A 20,049-nucleotide genomic window follows, 5' to 3' on the forward strand; every position below is an offset into this window, starting at 1 on the left:
GCACGAGAATCAGGAAAAACAGCATTTGTGACCCTGAAGTCGCTGGGGTATATTTGTAGCAATTTAGTCCATTTATTACCGTAAATATATCAAAACTTCATTTCTGATTAGTAATATGCATTGCTAAGAACTTCATTTGAACAACTTTAAAGGAGATTTTCTCCCCTCAGATTCCAGATTTTCAAATAGTTGTATCTCAGATAAAATATTGTCCAAATATTGTCCTATCCTAACAAACCATACATCAATGGAAAGATCATTTATTCAGCTTTCATATTATGTATAAATCTCAATTTCGAAAAATTGACACTTAACTGTTATGAGTCACATTTATGTGTTTGCAGGTTTCTTATTTGACTGAGGAAGTAACTTCCACACGTTTGCATATGAAAAATCATATTGCTATTTACCTTTTTCAAAGTTATGTTATTTGCTTGTTTTAAGTTAATGCCATATATGCTTTGAGATAAAGACACTTGCAATTGCAAAATTTGCTTTGTTGGAATGAGGAAGCAACAGTTGTGAAAGACAGCTTTACAAGCTAATGCTATGAAATCAACCACAAAGTTTGACAAGAGAGCCCACAGGGGTGAAGAGAACGTTTCAACACCATCATGAGGTAATGCAGAGGAAGGCCATAAAGAAGAAACGGAAGAGTGCGAGACGCAGACAGCAACGTAAGCGACAGAGGAAAGACCACCACTTTATGAGTCACAGAGACTGAGACACCTACAACAGGAAGACTGGATCATACAAGACACTGAGGAATGTGATGATTACAGGTTACCCAAAAAGTAGTATAAAAGGTCTGAGTAAACCACTCTTCAGATGCTGTCTGCATTATGTGTGAAGGACACTCCAATATTGCTGCTTAGAGTTTGATGATAGAACTTGTAATTTAGCTTATTGTTGCTATTGCCTCCCGTGAGACTTTACTTTTATCTACAAACTGAGCCACAAGGGAGTCTTCTACACCATTCCTGAAGGTGAGAGCTTTATGGATTAACCTGAATAATCATAGGGTTAAAGGTGTACGATAATAGGACACACCGAGTAACAACTAGGAAGCATTTTTAGTGTACTCGGGTAGTTGTGCCAGAACATTTTTTCCAGCTTAAACTACCCTTTTTTGACATTGATTGAGTAAACCTTTGAGTGTTTAATTATTGGAGCTGAACTCTTGTCTGAGTTAGACCCTCACAAACGTTTACTCACTTTTGATTATATCTCAGCTATGTTCTCCATCAGATCAACAGCGTTTGGAGTGTTTTTACGGTGGAGTTGATGGCCGTGGGAAACGTTCTCCTTTGACTTCTCTGTGGAAAAAGAGACACAAAGCAACGGGCCAAGTTCTGTCATAAATGTGAGTTGTTCAGTATTTATCGCTTGTTTATTGAACTATTTTATTAAAGCAATGTCATACTAGCAGTTGTGCTGTGATACTGAATATTAAGAACAACAGCATACTTATGATATTGTTTAAATGAAAGATTTTATGGGCAGAGGAATTTCAATGTTTATTTTTAAAAAGTTCTTTAATATATGTGACCCTGGACCACAAAACCAGTCATAAGGGTTCATTTTTTCGAAATTGAGATTTATGCATCACCTGAAGCTGAATAAATAATCTCTCCATTGATGTATGGTTTGTTATGATCGGACAATATTTGGCCGAGACACAACTATTTGAAAATATGGAATCTGAGGGGAGCAAATCGCCTTTAAAGTTGTTCAAATTAAGTTCTTAGCAATGCATATTACTAATCAAAAATGAAGTTTTAATATATTTACCGTAAGAAATTCACTAAATATCTTCATGGAACATGATCTTTACTTAATATCCTAATCATTTTTGGCATAAAACAAAAATCGATCATTTTGACCCATACAATGTATTGTTGGCTATTGCTACAAATATACCCCAGTGACTTAAGACTGCTTTTGTGCTCCAGGGTCACATATGTGGTTTTTAATGAATAATGTATTTTAAGCAGTTTAGAGGGATAGTTCAACTAAAAATGCTTATTCTGTCATCATTCATTAAAGGATTAGTTCACTTTTAAAAAAACTTTTGCTGATAATTTACTCACCCCCATGTCATCCAAGATGTCCATGTCTTTCTTTCTTCAGTCGAAAAGAAATTAAGGTTTTTGATGAAAACATTTCTCCATATAATGGACTTCAATGGGACCCAAACGGTTCAAGGTCCAAATGACAGTTTCAGTGCAGCTTCAAAGGGCTTTAAACGATACCAGATGATGAATAAGGGTCTTATCTAGCGAAACGATCAGTCATTTCAAAAATAAATAAAAAAGTTTAAGTTTTATAAGCACAAATGCTCGCCTTGCTCTGTTCTGTGATGCGCGTTCGTGACGTCACGTAATACGCAATGACGTTGAAAAGGTCACGGTTGACTTAGGCGGAAGTACCGAGTCAGTGTTTACAAATGTGCGGAAGAAGGACCATATACACATATTCAAATGTCTTTGTGTCAGTTTATGGTTTAAAATGCCCATTTCGTGTGCGTATCCTGGGTGTTTTAATATTAAAAAGCCTACTGACTCGGTACTTCCGCCTACCTCAACCGTGACCTTTTCAACGTAATTGCGTATTACGTGACGTCACGAACGCGCATCACAGAACAGAGCAAGGCGAGCATTTGTGCTTATAAAACTTAAACTTTTTTATTTATTTTTGAAAAGACCGATCGTTTCGCTAGATAAGAGCCTTATTCATCGTCTGGTATCGTTTAAAGCCCTTTGAAGCTGCACTGAAACTGTCATTTGGACCTTGAACCGTTTGGGTCCCATTGAAGTTCATTATATGGAGAAATATTTTCATCAAAAACCTTAATTTCTTTTCGACTGAAGAAAGAAAGACATGGACATCTTGGATGACATGGGGGTGAGTAAATTATCAGCAAAAGTTTTTTTTAAACTAATCCTTTAACCCTCAAACCTGTAAGACTTTCCTTCACATTCAGAACTCAACTGAAGACATATTTAATGAAATCTGAGAGATTTCTGTCCCTCCACTGACAGTCAACAGAGGTCATAAAGAAACCCAGATGGTTTAGTCTGCATCTTCTGAAGAGATTTGATTGATCATGTTTATGAATCAGCGCACACAGTAGTCATGGCAAACAGAAGCTCAAGCACACTTGCTTGTCATTGGAGAATCGATGAGGATCATTCTTGTTTGAGATCCGTAAGAACCAACGAGGTTCTGTTTGTGTTCGCTGATCAGTGTAAATATGGGAATAAAAGCCTAAATTAAATGTTCATCATATAAAGGGATCAAATCTCTTCTGAAAACTTGGACTAAACCTCTCCATTCATATGAATAAGTTTTTGAAGCATCAAACTGGCGTTGCGTTGACTGTCCGTGGAGGGACAGAAGTCTCAGAATTCATTCAAATATCTTCATCTGTGTTCAGAAGATGGACAATTGTTCAGGTTTGAAACAACATGAGGTGAGTAAATGATGACACAATGTTCATTTTTGGGTGAACTATCCCACATGCCCCATTTGAATGGCAACATTTAGACAGAAGAAACATGTCAGGGCATCTGCTTTTACAAATAATACAATTTTATAATGAGAAATTGAAGCATTTCTTACCTATTGAAACTAATGATTGGTTTGTTATTTAGTGCTTCCTCAGGAATTTGTGAAGCAATGGCACAACATAACATCAGCATCAATGACTCAACTGGATCAGAAGAGGATTTTCGCTTTAGGGAGTCGATGGAATTAAGTTGGAAAAACGATTATGCAGAACTTGTGTTTATCCGTGTCCTTTCAGTCATTGAGATTCCAATCATGATCTTAACTCTGATTGGCTTGTGTTTCCTCATCAAATCTCGGCCTGTTGCTTCAGTTTTTGTTGGTAATTTGATACTTTCAGATCTCATACAGATCATTTGTTTGTTAATAGCAGCAGCAACGACCTCTTCGACGCTTCATCTGAGTGCTGCATATTACTGTTCTTTGATTGTGGGTCTGTATTTTATGGCATGTGTGGCTTTTGAACGATATCTTCTGGTTTCTCATCCTATCTGGTACAGATCTCACCATTCACTCAAACTGTCCTGTTTTATTTCTGTGATCGTCTGGTTTGTTCCTCTGATCCTTGCAATAACATGCCGCAGTTTTTTTGATTTTAATACTCTACACATGTGTATAGCGTGTTTCATTCCCTGCCCCATAATCATTCTCTGTTTTGTTGGCACTTGGCGAGGTCTTTCTCGCTCAATATCACTGACTGCTCTTCAGCGCAAATTCATTTTGGGCAGTTTGTTCCTGGTGCTGTTGACATACACATTTCTCATTCTCCCTTTTGTGATTATGGTATTTCTGCCATATGTTCATATAAAATCTAACAACTATGCACGATTGCCCCTGTATGTGAATCCACTTGCTGACTGTATGCTGTACATGTTCATAAGGCCTGATGTTCGTAATATGATGAAGTCTTTTCGCAGCTGTTTTAGACTTCAGAGTTTGAATCACAACCAGGATGAACCGCTGTAGTGAATCCACAGAACAACTGCACTGCTTTAGTGTGCTGTATTTCAGTGTCAATTTTTACATCGCAAGAACAATTAATTTCTAGTTTAATGCTATTATGATATTTACGCTTGTTCGCTGATTTTCCCTATGCATGTACATTTCCCGTGCTCATTTTAGAGAAAAAATTGCAATATTAAAGGGATAGTTCACTCAAAATGAAAATGTAATTTATGTCAATAATCGAAACATTTTTGGGGGTAAACTATCCCTGTCTCAGGTCTCCTGATGTTAAGTGCATGATTAAAGAGGAGTATATTAGAGGTGTACTAAGTGAACTTTATAAAAGTATAAAATATTAAGCAGCACTAGAAAATGACATGGCAATCTGAAGAGTTTGATAAGCAGGTAGCTGTAATACTACTGTGTGTTTTTGTAGAAGTGTGTTGTATAGATGACTGTATTGTTTTTGTATATTAAAGAGCTTACTGTTGATAGTATGAAGTGTGTGAACACACGTACAGTTCACCATGTATTTTTCTCAAGTCAGGTATGCATCTTACTCTTAGATTCATCTTTGAGATTTTGATGTTTTGATGTCTTTGAATTGGCTGTATAATTGGCATAATACATATTTACCTGACTGATAATAAATTGTTTCATTTGTGTTTATTCTGACTTACTCTGAGATTATTGACTCTAGTTAATTAAATCTATAACACTACAAATCTGTGCTCAGGTTAGTAACAGACTAAAGTTATGTTTTAGAGCTCTGGCTAACACGTTGGCATTAGTTATGTATACTGAGACTGTAAAGGCTATTTGGTTCTTCCGTTTAGAACAGTGGTTCTCAAACCTGTCCTGGGGACTCTACTAATGAGCTGATGAGTTGAATCAGGTGTGTTCAATGAGGGAGACGTACAAAATATATTGTGGTTGGGGGTCCCCAGGGGCCTGTACCATGAAGCCGGATTAGGTGGCTAGCCAGCTATGTTTCAGCTTAGTTTCCGCCAACCCTGGGTTTTAGGTACTATGAAAGTAGCTCGGCTTTAATCGGTGTTCGTTGCCATGGTATCTTACGCTGCACGGCTAACCTGCTCCGGGGCAGGTTATGTTCTGGATTCGAGATCTCAGACTGAAGTTTGACCAATCAGCTTGTGAGCAAAGAAACATATAGGTGACGTAACTAATTCCCAGCGTCTGTTCTCTGTTGCAATGGCTTCACCTTTTCTCCCAAATCCTGTGGACATCTCCGCGCAAATTGTTAGACGAGCACCTCGTAGAGAAAGAGTTTTTAGGGACAGACAAAATCCATTTGACTTTCCTGATCCTTACTTGTATGAAAGATACAGATTTTCCGCGGAAGGAATGTCTTATCTTTGTGAACTTCTTGAGCCGCACATAACAAATGTGACTCGTCGAAGCCATGCCCTTACTGTACCGCAAATGGTATGTATTGCGTTGCGGTTTTTTGCAAGTGGTACATACTTGTATGCGGTCGGGGATGCAGAGAATCTAGGGAAAAACACAGTCTGTCGAACCATTCGAAAGGTGGTCCTCGCTCTTCAGGGGTACATAAATAGCTTCATTGTGTTCCCTGGACATTTATCGACCATGTCCATAAAAGAGGGCTTTTATAAAATTGCCGGTAAGATATCTTGATAGGGTGACATCACATGAACAAATTTAACATTTCACACTCATTTTTTTTCTTCTTCAAAAAAGCATATTTCACTCTTAGAAATCTATTATACAGTAGTCTGCAGTAGCTACCTGTTAAGAATGATTTTAAATATATATTTTTAATTCCTATGATAGGATTCCCTAGAGTCATAGGAGCAATAGACTGCACACATGTTGCAATCTCCACAGTTTTTGGAGAACATGAGGCAGATTATGTGAACAGAAAGTCCTTTCACAGCCTTAATGTTCAGGTAGGGCTACTATATAGCCTATGTGAAGTGATTTTTATTTGCATTGAGATCAATCTTTAAATAAATAGTAACTAACAGGACAATTATTTACTGTACATTTCATCTGCAGATGACTTGTGATCATGAATGCATGATCACAAGTTTGGATGCCAAATGGCCTGGCTCAGTGCATGACTCACGAATTTTCCATGAGTCTATTTTGTGTCAGCGCTTTGAGGAAGGCAAGTTCTATTTGGTACAGTACACTTTAAAGTTTTAATTTTAATAGCAAAACTTACACAATTTTCCCCTTTTCTGTTCTATGACAGGGCTTTTTGATGGCCTGTTGGTAGGAGATCGAGGTTATGCATGCCAGAGGTTTTTGCTAACCCCCTATCCTGACCCTCAGACAGGGCCACAAAACCGCTTCGATGTGGCCCTCAGTAAAACCAGGGTCAAGATCGAGATGACCTTTGGCATCCTAAAGGCACGTTTCAACTGCCTTAGGCGCTTAAGAGTGTCACCAGAGCGGGCATCACAGATAGTCGCTGCATGTGCCATTCTGCATAATATAGCCACTATCAGAAAGGAGCGATTACCACCACAAAACCAGCTTCTCCCTGATGAAATTGACCCCATCACACTTGACCATCCAGCTGGCACAGCTGTCAGAGATGCAATCACAACACAATATTTTACTTAATAAAAGCACACTGACACTGCAGATATGTCTCAAACTGTTTTATTGGTCATCATGTGGCTAGGGGGAAAGAAAGAGAGCAAGAAAAATTACATTAATAAACATTCATAGTGTTCATACTAAAGGGTTACTTGGTTAAAAAAAGTTCACATACTGAGATCTGTTTTTTCCAGCTGTTTGATCTCCAATTTAATTTTTTTAATTTGGAGCCTCCTCAGCTCACAGTCCAGCTCCTTCAGTGTGCAGTCTAGTTCGAGGCTCCTTTTGTACAGGGCCCTGACTGAGTCTGTTTCCACCTGAAACAATTCCACCACAAACAATCATTACACGTTTTCTGGAGGTTGATCAAATCACAAAAAGTGGCATGACTTTCTACAAACACAGGACTGACTGTAAATTATGTCAAGGGTTTAAAGCATTACCTTGTTCACATTCCTTCTATAGCCCATTGAGGTAGAGGCCTCAGTTTCTGGGGCAGGTTGTGAAAAATCCTACAAAAGAGATGTGCAAGGGCCAGTCACTTAATTATGACATTCAAATGTGTGCCATAATAAAAAGCTCAGTGCATTCACCTCAGCAACGGTCTCAGAACACACAGACAGAGTGTCTTCATCGTTTGGTTCACCCTAATAAATAAAAGGCCAATGTAAAGCATAACTGTTATAAAGAAGGTTATGTTTGGTGTTCTGTCTGCTGCATACTGACCTCTGTGTGGGAGACTGTGTGCATGTGTGCTGGCTTCAACAGGGACACTGTATTTCCCTCTACTGCAGAACAGAGTCAGCCATATTTAACTTTTTTAAAACATTAGTAATGCATTGTGCACACATACCCAGTGTCACTTGCTTAGAGGAGCCAGCACCAGGGTCAGACTGTACAGCACATGCAATCCCATCCATAATCGGCCGCCCCTTATTGTTGCTCAGAGCCAACTCCTCCGCCAGTGTAATCTTGAGGAGGTGGCCCTCCCCCAGTTTTCCTAATTTCACATTTTTTTCTGTTTGCTGCAAACAAGTGTTTGTGATTAAATGTTCAAAAAAATAATAAAAGGTTATGGTAAATACTCACCACTTTGAATTATATTTTTATATTTTGTCTTGATCTGCTGCCAAGAACGTTTGGAGTTGGGGTTGCATCTAAAAATCAATGAATATCAATGTTTCTTAGGATGTAATAGCCTATACATTCACATTTTACATACATCTACAATATATATATATATATATATCTCAACACGAATACATTTTCATTTTAGCATTTAATATATTTTTAATATGATTAGCCTACATAAATGTACATTAATTGTTTAACCTACGCATTAACGCAATCAGCAATCTTCCTCCAAGATTGTTCTCTTGCTTTGGCAGCAGATACAGTGTTACTGCGTGCTTGAAAAATACTTCTATATTCTTCATATTTCTGAAGAATTATCTCTTGCTCCTCCGCTGAAAAGTATATAGCTCTCGCTCTATCCATATCGAACGCGATTGGTTGTTCAGTGTCGACGTCACTCTTTTATGTGCACGCGCGTGTGCATTAATCATAGCTTAAGGATCAAAGCCTGAGTTGACAGAGAAAGTTGAGGATCAGCTTCATGGTACCAACAAAGCCGGATTGGACTGGTTTGGTTTTGTCGACTCAAAACTAATCCTGTAACCCTGAGTTTGTTCAGCCACCATCATGGTACAGGCCCCAGGACAGGTTTGGGAACCACTAGTTTAGGACAACAGTGTGTTGTTGTTGAACCTAAATTCGGGTCAACCTCAACCTCTGATTATTGTAAAATTATTCTAGCTAAGTGTACGTGGGCAATCGCAGCATGATTATATAAAGTCACAATAGAGGAAGTTAAGTTGGTCAGCTTGGTTCTATAGTAATGGTCATGACCTCTGCTTAGATATTGTTTGAACTTAATGAACTAGATCTATGGGGACTAATAAAAGTATTTTACAATGAGCTAAGTATTGCACGAGCCGTCTAGGATATTAGTCAATTGCCTCTGTCTAATGACCAAGACTGACGAGTTTGTGAATGAGATCCGTATGTATGAGACTCAAGTGTTATAGGAATAAGATTAATGAGAGAAATAGAATAATCAAAAATAATTCAAAATGAACAAACTAATTGACATTTCAACCTAAATTTGAGGTCATAATAAAATGAAGTCAGATTATAATTGAACCTAAATTGAATAACTTTGCACACTGAAAAGACCGAACACACAGGAAGCCTTCCTCCACGATTCGTGTAGACTTTACACGATATTAATAAACAAATGAATGATTAATTAGGTGAAGCTGTGCTCTTGAATTTGTCATCGCATCTTACATCCTATGCAGTGTGGTGTGGTTAATTATTATTCCTCATTATTGTCTATACATTATTTTATTAATTTAAATAACATATTATCTTAATATAGTTTTAAAACGTATTATAATATTACACCACCCAATTATGTATTTATTCTCGTCCATCTAATTCTCGTTTTCAGTGCAGGCTTGTTTAGCTTATATTGACCGTTATGAAAAGTGATTAGAGCGGATTGAATGTAAAACAACAGGACAAAAATATAGTTCATGACTAGACATAATCACTTCATGACTCTAGACACTTCTTCGTGAACACAGTGGCATAATACAGAGAAATAATATGTTCGTTAGCCATATCAAAACCGTAGGCATGTGCGTGGGTAAGATTTACCCGCTGGAGGTTTTAGGTATACTGCGACCCCTAGCAGTGAAATGATAAAGAAACAATGGTCCTTATATACTTTGTGTGTCTCCCTGCCGCATCATAGAGTCTGTTTCCGAGAACTTGAGCTTTCTTTGATAGAGTGCAGCCTTCCAGCTCCATGACTATCTTCTGCAGTACCTCGAAGCTATATTTCATTTCAGGTGGTTAGCTGAGATTCAGAGCATACATTAAACCAGAAAGCATTGCCATAGCTAATGCAAAGTTATCCAAGCTTTGCGAGATATTCTGGCCTTCAAGGACAATCCTGACATTCTCCGATCTGTCATGAAGTTTGAGAATGTAGATTCCCAAGGTGGTCTCCTCAGTGGATTTGTCGGAGGAAGGCTATCAGCAGCCTGCAGAATGCACAGGCAAAATAAGATTCAACAGAACACTGGGCACGGCTCTGGGAATATCACAACAGGTGTAATTTCAGTCATTTAATAATGTAGATACAGTACCATGAAAATATCGACTTCTATATAACGAGAACCAGACAAGTCAAAAACAGTCCAAGAAAGAAGATGGCTGATCACAGATTGCTGTCAGACCTCAGTTCTAGGACTTTGAGTGGCAGTCCTACAATTTTAGATCCAAGATATTCAATTGTTCAATTTATGGCATGCAGAGGATAATCACAGAATGGTTTGCTTGATCTGTGGTCTAGCACAGTTTAAAGGGAGAGATCAATTCTCATGTGCTTCTGTGTGAGCACTCGGTGAATTGCATGAAGTGATGATCACTGTAGTGTAGCCAATCACAGACGTATCTGTTGAGCCCGTGAACACAGTGGCCAATCAGCGGTGTTTATCTGCTCAAATCTTAGAGGGAAATGGACATATTTCAGTACCGACTGGTACTTCTGACAACACATTAGTTTGTTGACTGGTCTGACTGAGTAGCTGCTGGACTTTTCTAGTGCTTTCTCTCCAGCGCTGTAATGAAAATTGAGCTTGCAACCTTAAGGCTTATTGTAATTACTACAAAAATGTTTTTTAAAGGGATAATTCATCCCAAAAATTTAAATTTGCTGTTGATGTACTCGCCCTCAGGCCATCTGAGAGTGTTCAGTTGATCAGTAAAGAAAATTGAGCTCAAACCATGTTTTTTTCCCTGGTTCATATAATGCAAGTCAGGTCAAGTCATGTTCTTTTCAAGAGTCAAAAAACATACAGACAAAACACAATTAATAAATGGATAAATAAATTAGAGTTTCCTTATTTTTAATTAATCATTATTTGTTTAATATTGGCCAAAAAAAAACTAAAAATTGTCATTCATTCAATTTGTTCAAACATCTGGACCTTGAGTGTATAAGTTGCATAAGAGTTGTATAAGTGTGTAAGAGTACTGACTTAAACTACTGTATGTTTGGAGTGGGTTTTTTTTGTTTTGTTTTTTTGTAATACCTGTATGCTATTTGTTGAAGGTGATGGACGATTCAAGATGGCTGTGGATCAGGAAATTGATAATGATCACATCTCACCGATTGTGGCCCTGAGCTACACCTTCTCTTTGTGTTTTAAACATCAAATACTCCAAAGAGATTTCACTTTCCCTGGAATTTATTCAAAGTTAAGCCACACATTGGTATGAAATGTTGAGTATAGAGTATGTTGTTGTGTTGCTATTTTACAAGTGATATTGAATCTTGCTTCTCTCAGGGTTAAATCTTAAGCATTATTAAGCAAGGCAATTGATCATTTAATCAGTGCTTGACATTACAGTGATGGTTCACCCAAAAAATAAGATTTTCATCATTTGCTCTCATTCATGTTGTCCCAAGCCTGTACGAGTTTCTTTCTTCTGAGCACAAAAGATGATATTTTGAAGAATGCTGATAACTGATGGCAGCCATTGACTTCCATCCAACTGTTTGCAACATTCTTAAAAATATTTTTTTGTTTTCAACAGAAGAATGAAATTCAGGTTTCAAATAACATGAGAGAGAATAAATGATTGCAGAATTTAGATTTTTAGGTGAACTACACCTTCAAGCCTTAAAACAGTGTTTCTCAACTGGTGGACCGTTCTTAGCGGGTCACGGAGTGTACAGAGAAACATCAACAACTAAAAATTCTAAATATTTCTCACGTGAGACTTTTATTTTGAAAGACCTTTCAAGTTATATTTCAACATCATACAATAACTTGTGCTGTATATCTTTTCTTTCTCTTTTTTTTGTCTTAGCATCACCCAGCAACCTGAGGAAACTTCTGAAATTCTGGGTTGGATGGGAAGTTGTGCCATGCATCCTCAAGCTGGAAGCTGTTCAGTCCACTGGACCAAACCAGTTACCAAAGGCATACCCTTGTGAAGAGCGCATCCGCCTGCCAGATCACTATACCTCCCTCTCAGCTCTCACAGCTGACATGATGGTACATCTGCAATAACTTTAACTAGTGCCCACTCACTTATAAACAAGATGTCTGAACTTGTAGCCTTAATGAGATATAATCGAGACTTCAAGAGGACGAACTTGTTTTGTATTACTGAAACATTGCTAACGGAGGAGATTGATGACATAAACCTTGAGGGATATTCGTTAATTCGACTGGACCGTGACAGCCAGAAATCATTTAAAACCATCAGAGGAGGACTATGTATGTTTGTCAATGACAGTTGGACAACCAATACTACGGTACATGGAACCTACTGTTCAGCCGATTACAAATTATTATCCGTCTCATTCAGACCATACTATTTGCCTCGAGGGTTCGGACAAATCACTGTTATTGTGGTCTATGTATTATAGTACATAATACTATGTATTATGCTTTGATAATGCAGGAAGGTTTCTTGAAGCATCTTGGAGAAGTTGCCACAGTTCTTCTGGATTTAGTCTGTCTCGGTTTGTTCTGTTTCTTCATGTCATTCCAGACAGACTGATGATGATCAGATCACATCTCTGTGTGGAGCACAAAAATCTCACTGGATTATTACAATTAATGGAAAAAAAGAATGTTTGGAAACATAAACTGATATGTCCTACTGACACACTACAGCAAAAGAAAGAAATAACTGACTTAAAACTATTTTTTTGTTGGTGAAAATACTAGTGGCCTTAAGGCTGATGATACTGATAAAACTTTGGGTAATATTGCTGTCAACAGGCAACCAGGTGAGACACAGGGCCCACAACGGATCTAAATTATCCAGATAGAAATGTTACCCATTCTCAATAGAAAAGTGTCCCAAGCAACATTGAGCAATTTTGCCGGGCAACTTTTTTTTAAGCAAAGTTGCCCCGTGTATCATCAGCCTAAGGCTTTTGCACAGTACTATATATATATGTATATGTGTGTGTATATGTATATAATGTATGTGTTGTGTTTCAGATGTAAACGTGGATGGTGAAGGTTCAGATGAAGACAGCCAGAGTGTCAGTGATGGGATCATGATCCTGATGAGTCCCCAAACAGCTCTTCCCTCCCATAGGACCTGATGGTATGCTGCTGTTTCCATACTGCAGTTGTATTGAATATAATCCAAATCATAGACATTTGGATGAATGATTAGAAAGTTACTGTTTGCATGTCTTGATGACAGTGGGTTTATGAAAGTGTATTAGGTGGCCATCACAAAAGTATTATTATTTTTTTTATCTGTTTCTTTCCAGACATTTTCAAGTGTCTTCTGCTCCCCTAGGACCTGATGGTATGCCTTTGTTTCATTCATTGATTAAGCATGTAATGGCATCAAATTTTCATATCGTGATAATTGATAATTGCTTTTATTACAATATACTGTATTATCTGTATTGTCATATGAAATTGCATTACAAAAACATGTTCATCATTCATCACCAGACTCTCAGCAACCTGGTGAAATATACTTACATTAGTTGTTCTCATACACATTCATCCATCTATGAATCCTGTCCAGCTTCCAAGTTGACTCATCTCAGCCGGTCCCGTCTGGCCTCCAACCTCCTTAGTCTCTGCTGGTCCCGTCCAGCCTCCTCACTCCTTCATTTCCACCATGGGCCATTGTTCTGGCTCCACCAGGCTCCCTTGTCTCTCCAACTCAATCTTGGTCAGTCATTGCTCTGCCTTTGCTGTGAACTTCTTGGCTGCTTGCTTTGCTCTGTGAGTCTATGCATCCCTGACAGTGACAATTGGGTGTTAGAAACAGAAAGTTTGTGTACGGTTGCTAACAGTGTCAGAGAGTATCTGCATTTTTGTTCAGCCTTTACACAGCAAACACCCAGTGTTGTAGAATTACCCATGGTATTTCAAGTACCCACAATAACAATACTGTGAATGTTTAGTACCACAATATACTGTTATAAACAATATACATTTCTGAATACTGGCATATCTAGTTGTGATTATTGGTTATATTATGTAATTGAAGGGCATTCACCCTTAAGTAGGAGTCATGAGTCTTATTTTATTTGCTTCTCTCCAGACTTTTCCCGGTCCAGAGCAGAGGGTCCTGTGCAGCCTCAACTCAAGGTCTTCCCCAAGACACAGCATGGGAATAGAAAGAGAGCATTCAATGCTTCATGGTATATGAACAACTCATGGATAGAATACTCTATTAGTAAAGACTCTGTTTTTTGCTATGCCTGCAGGCATTACTCCCTTCCAAGTGCTCCATCATCCATATTCACATCAGAAACGGGCTTTTCTAACAGGAAAAAAGCCTTGTGCAAGGAAGGTGGCTTTAAACGCAAGTGATCAAAACGACTGTAGATTGAAGTGAAATCATATCCACATTGACTCTCTGGGAATGCTGATGTCAAACGGTACCTCTGATAGTAGTCTCCAGAGCTCTCGTCAGATGACGGCTCACTTGGAGCACCTTCTCCAGAGCTTTGAGGCACAGATGATGTAGAAGATCCAGGAGGACTGGAGGTAGGTTATTGATCACCGAAGGAACATAAAATAAGGTCAAATAAACAATACAAAAAATGAATGTTTGGCCAGAGGAGAACTGGTCCCCCGACTGAGCCTGGTTTCTCCCAAGGTTTTTTCTCCATTCTGTCACCGATGGAGTTTTGGTTCCTTGCCGCTGTCGCCTCTGGCTTGCTCAGTTGGGGAAACTTAATTTCTAGCGATTATCGTCAATTTGATTTCTCTGATGTCTCTATAGTGGTTAAACATGATGTAACTTGTTTTGGGTCAATCTCACAGGCAGTCTTTGCTCTCATTAATCTATTATTTCTTCCAGAGCAAATAGATTTGGCAAAATCTCATGTTTATGTAACTTCAATGCTATATATCAGAGCGCTGCCTTGCAACATTTATGATGGCTGTTGTTGTTGTTTATTAAATATTATTATTCAATAAATAATATTTTATATAAGTAATAATAATATTTTGTATTAAGAAACAGTGCATGTGTGTTTGTGATGGTGATTTTAGTTACACTGTTCCGCCATTAGATGGCGACAAGAGACTGTTTTACGAGTCAGCAGTAAAGACTTTTACATTGGAAAGGATAATGCAAGCCTGTCGGACATTCAAACTAATGTTTTATTGTGAATATGAGATTGATCTGAAGAATGAATCTTCAGATCAATACGTCTACGAGTGTGATATTACTTATTGAGTCAAAAACTCAAAACACAAACACAAAACAGATACCATGCAATAAAACCATAAAACTAAGGGATCAACACCTCTCTCCTTGCTCATTTACAACCCCCTTCTCCCCCCTGCCCTCTCCCTCTTTTCCCTCAAAAGGCTTCACTCAAAGTTCATTAGGAAGGGGTATATCCCACATATCATGTATCCTGTGAACCTGTTGTTTTTCCCCTTCATGTTTGGTATCGTTCTAAAGGTCTCTGTGCGATTGGTAAACTGGTCTCAGTTTCACAGTAGTCACTTGATGAACACATTATTATTATTTTTTTAAATCATTACGCTGTAGGTTGTCTAACCATGTATTTCTATGTCTTTGGAAGGCTTTTGTCTTTCAAACAGTAAAATGCACAAATTCAAAAACTTTTTTGTCATTTGATCCTCTTTCACCTAATATGCAGGTAAACAAATAAAATATATAAGTTTTTTAAATTGATTTTAAAATGCTTTATTTTTAATATTTTTTAACATTTAATATATTTTTTTAAGTTGTGATTTAAATCATTATTAGCCCCCTGCATTTCCTTCACAAACACCAGTTTGGGAAACCTTGATATAATATAATGTTTAATGCACTTCATGCTGTTAATAACAACAACTAAAATATATTTACTGAATCTTTGTATTTTTATGTCCATCTGGTACTTTGATTATCCTATTATAATCAATGTAATAGACGAGTTAGGTCAAAAGTACACTAAACAAATATGGTCCTTTAAAGGTCCTTTACATGCAGTAATGGTTTTATTTAGAACCATAGCATTCTGAAGAACCCTTTTATGCCAAAATGGTTCTTTGTTGGAGTTTAGGGCAGAGTCCTGCACGCGAGACTATTTCGACTTACTCCAGTACACGCTGCTAGGCAGCTCCTTTCAAATTGTCCCGTGTTTGTGTTCGCGCGCTCTCTCTGAAGACCGGGCTTCTACAGCAGGATTTGCAAACACTGAGCACTGTAGCCAATCCACAGCTGTATTGACACTGATTGACAGCTGTATTGACATTGATTGGCAGCTGTATTGACACTGATTGACAGCTGTATTGGCACTGATTGACAGCTGTATTGACACTGATTGACAGCTGTATTGACACTGATTGGCAGCTGTATTGACACTGATTGACAGCTGTATTGGCACTGATTGACAGCTGTATTGGCACTGATTGGCAGCTGTATTGACACTGATTGGCAGCTGTATTGGCACTGATTGGCAGCTGTATTGACACTGATTGGCAGCTGTATTGGCACTGATTGACAGCTGTATTGACACTGATTGACAGCTGTATTGACACTGATTGACAGCTGTATTGACACTGATTGACAGCTGTATTGACACTGATTGACAGCTGTATTGACACTGATTGACAGCTGTATTGACATTGATTGGCAGCTGTATTGACACTGATTGGCAGCTGTATTGACACTGATTGACAGCTGTATTGACACTGATTGACAGCTGTATTGACACTGATTGGCAGCTGTATTGACACTGATTGACAGCTGTATTGACACTGATTGACAGCTGTATTGACACTGATTGACAGCTGTATTGACACTGATTGGCAGCTGTATTGACACTGATTGACAGCTGTATTGACACTGATTGGCAGCTGTATTGACACTGATTGACAGCTGTATTGACACTGATTGGCAGCTGTATTGACACTGATTGGCAGCTGTATTGACACTGATTGACAGCTGTATTGACACTGATTGACAGCTGTATTGACACTGATTGACAGCTGTATTGACACTGATTGTATTGACACTGATTGACAGCTGTATTGACACTGATTGACAGCTGTATTGACACTGATTGGCAGCTGTATTGACACTGATTGGCAGCTGTATTGACACTGATTGACAGCTGTATTGACACTGATTGGCAGCTGTATTGACACTGATTGGCAGCTGTATTGACACTGATTGACAGCTGTATTGACACTGATTGACAGCTGTATTGACACTGATTGACAGCTGTATTGACACTGATTGGCAGCTGTATTGACACTGATTGACAGCTGCAGGTCTAGTGATTATATTAAAGGGAAAGCTCTTTGCTCGCGTTTCTGTAGCCTAGTTAATCTATTCACAGTTTGAATAAAATCTTCTATTTCTCATTCTAAAATAGGCCTAACGCTGTTCTGTTAGCTTATTTAATGCAATGTGTAATTAACTGAAAAATGCTTGAGGCTTATTTAGTCTTATATAAATTACAACATTGCAGAGATGTTTGACTGGAACGGGAGGTTTCTCGTTGCTATAAGTTATGATAAGAAAGATGTTTTTATTAGCGCACATTAAGAAGCCTTACGCATTTGATATGTCATCTATGTTGTATTCTGAATAAAATATTGAAACTTCCACATCATTGCATTCTGTTTTTATTCACAATTTGTACAGTGTCCCAACTTTTTAGGACTCGGGTTTGTAAATAGAACCTTTTTTATAGGGTTCCATACAGAACCATGCTTTGAAAATTGATTATCTTATAATATACTTGTAATATCTTATAATAGAAGTGTCTATTAGGGTTTTACATAAAAACAACAACAACGTGTCAATTCCTTGAATCTGACCAGCCCAGTATTTAAAGTAGACGTAATATAAAATGATTAATATTCGACTCAGGCTGTCTCCCCACTAATGTTTTAATGTTGGGAGTCACACTAAAAGAACCTGAAACCGATTACATGAGAGACAATAGCATAGCGAAGTTTAAAGTTTTTATGACTGAAGCAGAATTTCAGCACCACTGGAAATGAACAGCGACCAATCAATTTGAAAGCACATACATGAATATGTTATATTACATCCTAAAACGCTGACAAGCATTATAATCGGTGTAACTGCAGCTGTCATCAATAGCAGTAAATATGTCTAAAATGTCTAATTACGAATGACGTCTATGCTATGTAAATTAGACGTAACATTCTAATATTTAACGTCTATAATACGTCCACCAGATGCCCTTGGAACGTCGAGAAAGGACGTCTCTGCGACGTATTCCAGTTGAGCAAACGCCCTTAAAAATACGTCTCCCACATGCAAACGCACAGACGTCCCCGCGAAGCATGGGAAGCATGTGAGGAAAATGTGCTAAGTTCGTTGTGTTTGGTTGTTTGATGTTTTCTTTACTACTGAATGTCTCGTGATCTGTGAGTGGAATTGATACAAACCGATCCAAGCTGCTCTGATTTGATTTCTAACGCTATTTCTCTTTTGAGATTTCTCTGTGGCAGATTTGTTATAGTCGCTTTTATAGCGTGATAAAGTTAGTTTTAGGTTCGATATTCGCTGGACAATTGCTTATGTTGTTTTAAGGGATCATCTAAAAAAACTGTGGAAAAGTGGGAGTGTAGAGGGTGGGAATACAACCAATAAAACACATACCTATAAACACACTCATTATACAGACAGATGAATATTAAAATATATTTAAAACAGAAAGAATAAAGGCACAGTTACTTTTTTGAGTCTTCTTTTGATTTTAAGTCTATATCATTGTTTGCCGTGGATCACAATAGTCCATCTTGTCATGGCGTTCATGATCAGACAGCCCTTACTCGTGCATATTTCATTTGAAGAAGACATATGTGAGCGAGCTGGTTCACGTGTGGAGCACGAGAGAATATGAAATAGCTGTACTCACAAACACTTGAAACACGCTTGCTCTGGTCCGGATATGAATGATCCGCGCAGTGATTGTTATTAAACCCATTTCTCCTGTAAGACTTCCTCATGCATAATACAGCGCAGTGATTGGATGGTAAGAGTTCATTCTCATTAATAATACCGAGAATAGTTTGGAAAACTGATGAAGTAGACGCCTACTCATTAACCATGGCAGCCAATCACCACTCCAGATTAACACATGCAGGCTCAACGTTTGTTTTTGAACCATAAGATTGAAATTGCTCCAAAAAACGTTTCTATGTTCATATGTTAACATCTCAAAAAATGTGTTTTAGGGTTAAAAAAAAATACAAATCTTACTACGTGTACTGTTAAGCTAACTGAGACTTGTTATAGCAAATTCAAATTCAATAAAACAAGAACATAAAAACAATTAAATGTACAAAATACAGATATTACAAGAAAAATTAAATGCTGACAATGAATGTACAGAAAGCTGTCACATTAAGATTAATTACATGTGTGTTGTGTGACCATTTAATTACTTTCATTCCATGTATTACTATTTATCTCTGTTTGTGGACAATACATTATTACACAAGATGTTTTACAGTTCACAAAGAAAGCAGCCGCAGGGAAGTAAGCAGAAGTGCTTTAAAAGTCTACACGAAGACATTTCTGTCAGTGTATTTAGAATGAAAATCATTGTCTTTGATGAATATGAATGTAGTGAATTAAAGGCAGTTTTGATTTCCAGAGTATTAATGTTCCCTACTACAACGACCTGTAAATAAAACATGTTTGTTTATTACACCACATGGTTTGTATAATGGTTCTTTATTTCATAAGTTATTGTACAGTTGTGAGAACAGACTCACCTTTAGCATACACGTTTTGTATCACCTGTTTAGGGGTTAGAGACCAACGTAGAGTCACGTTTGTGAATCCTCTAGCAGCTAGAGCAGATCCCAACTG

The 20,049-nt window shown here is 37.8% G+C and overlaps 1 protein-coding gene and 1 long non-coding RNA gene across 2 annotated transcripts; both read left to right on the forward strand.

Annotated features, from left to right (window-relative positions):
- Positions 1-665: 665 nt before the first annotated feature.
- LOC306858370 lies at positions 666-5,186 on the forward strand. Its single transcript, XR_013783206.1, has 3 exons — positions 666-986; positions 1,249-1,363; positions 3,654-5,186. It is a non-coding gene; the product is annotated as an uncharacterized lncRNA (long non-coding RNA).
- Positions 5,187-5,724: 538 nt separating this feature from the next.
- LOC306858504 (putative nuclease HARBI1) lies at positions 5,725-7,125 on the forward strand (the record flags this gene model as incomplete). The annotated part of the gene is made up of 4 exons (XM_079399070.1): positions 5,725-6,157; positions 6,328-6,443; positions 6,553-6,664; positions 6,752-7,125. 4 exons carry the CDS (start codon positions 5,725-5,727, stop codon positions 7,123-7,125), a joined length of 1,035 nt encoding a protein of 344 aa, XP_079255196.1.
- Positions 7,126-20,049: the final 12,924 nt, after the last annotated feature.

This window comes from Barbus barbus (assembly GCF_936440315.1).
Source record: "Barbus barbus genome assembly, chromosome: 39".
NCBI lineage: Eukaryota > Metazoa > Chordata > Actinopteri > Cypriniformes > Cyprinidae > Barbus > Barbus barbus.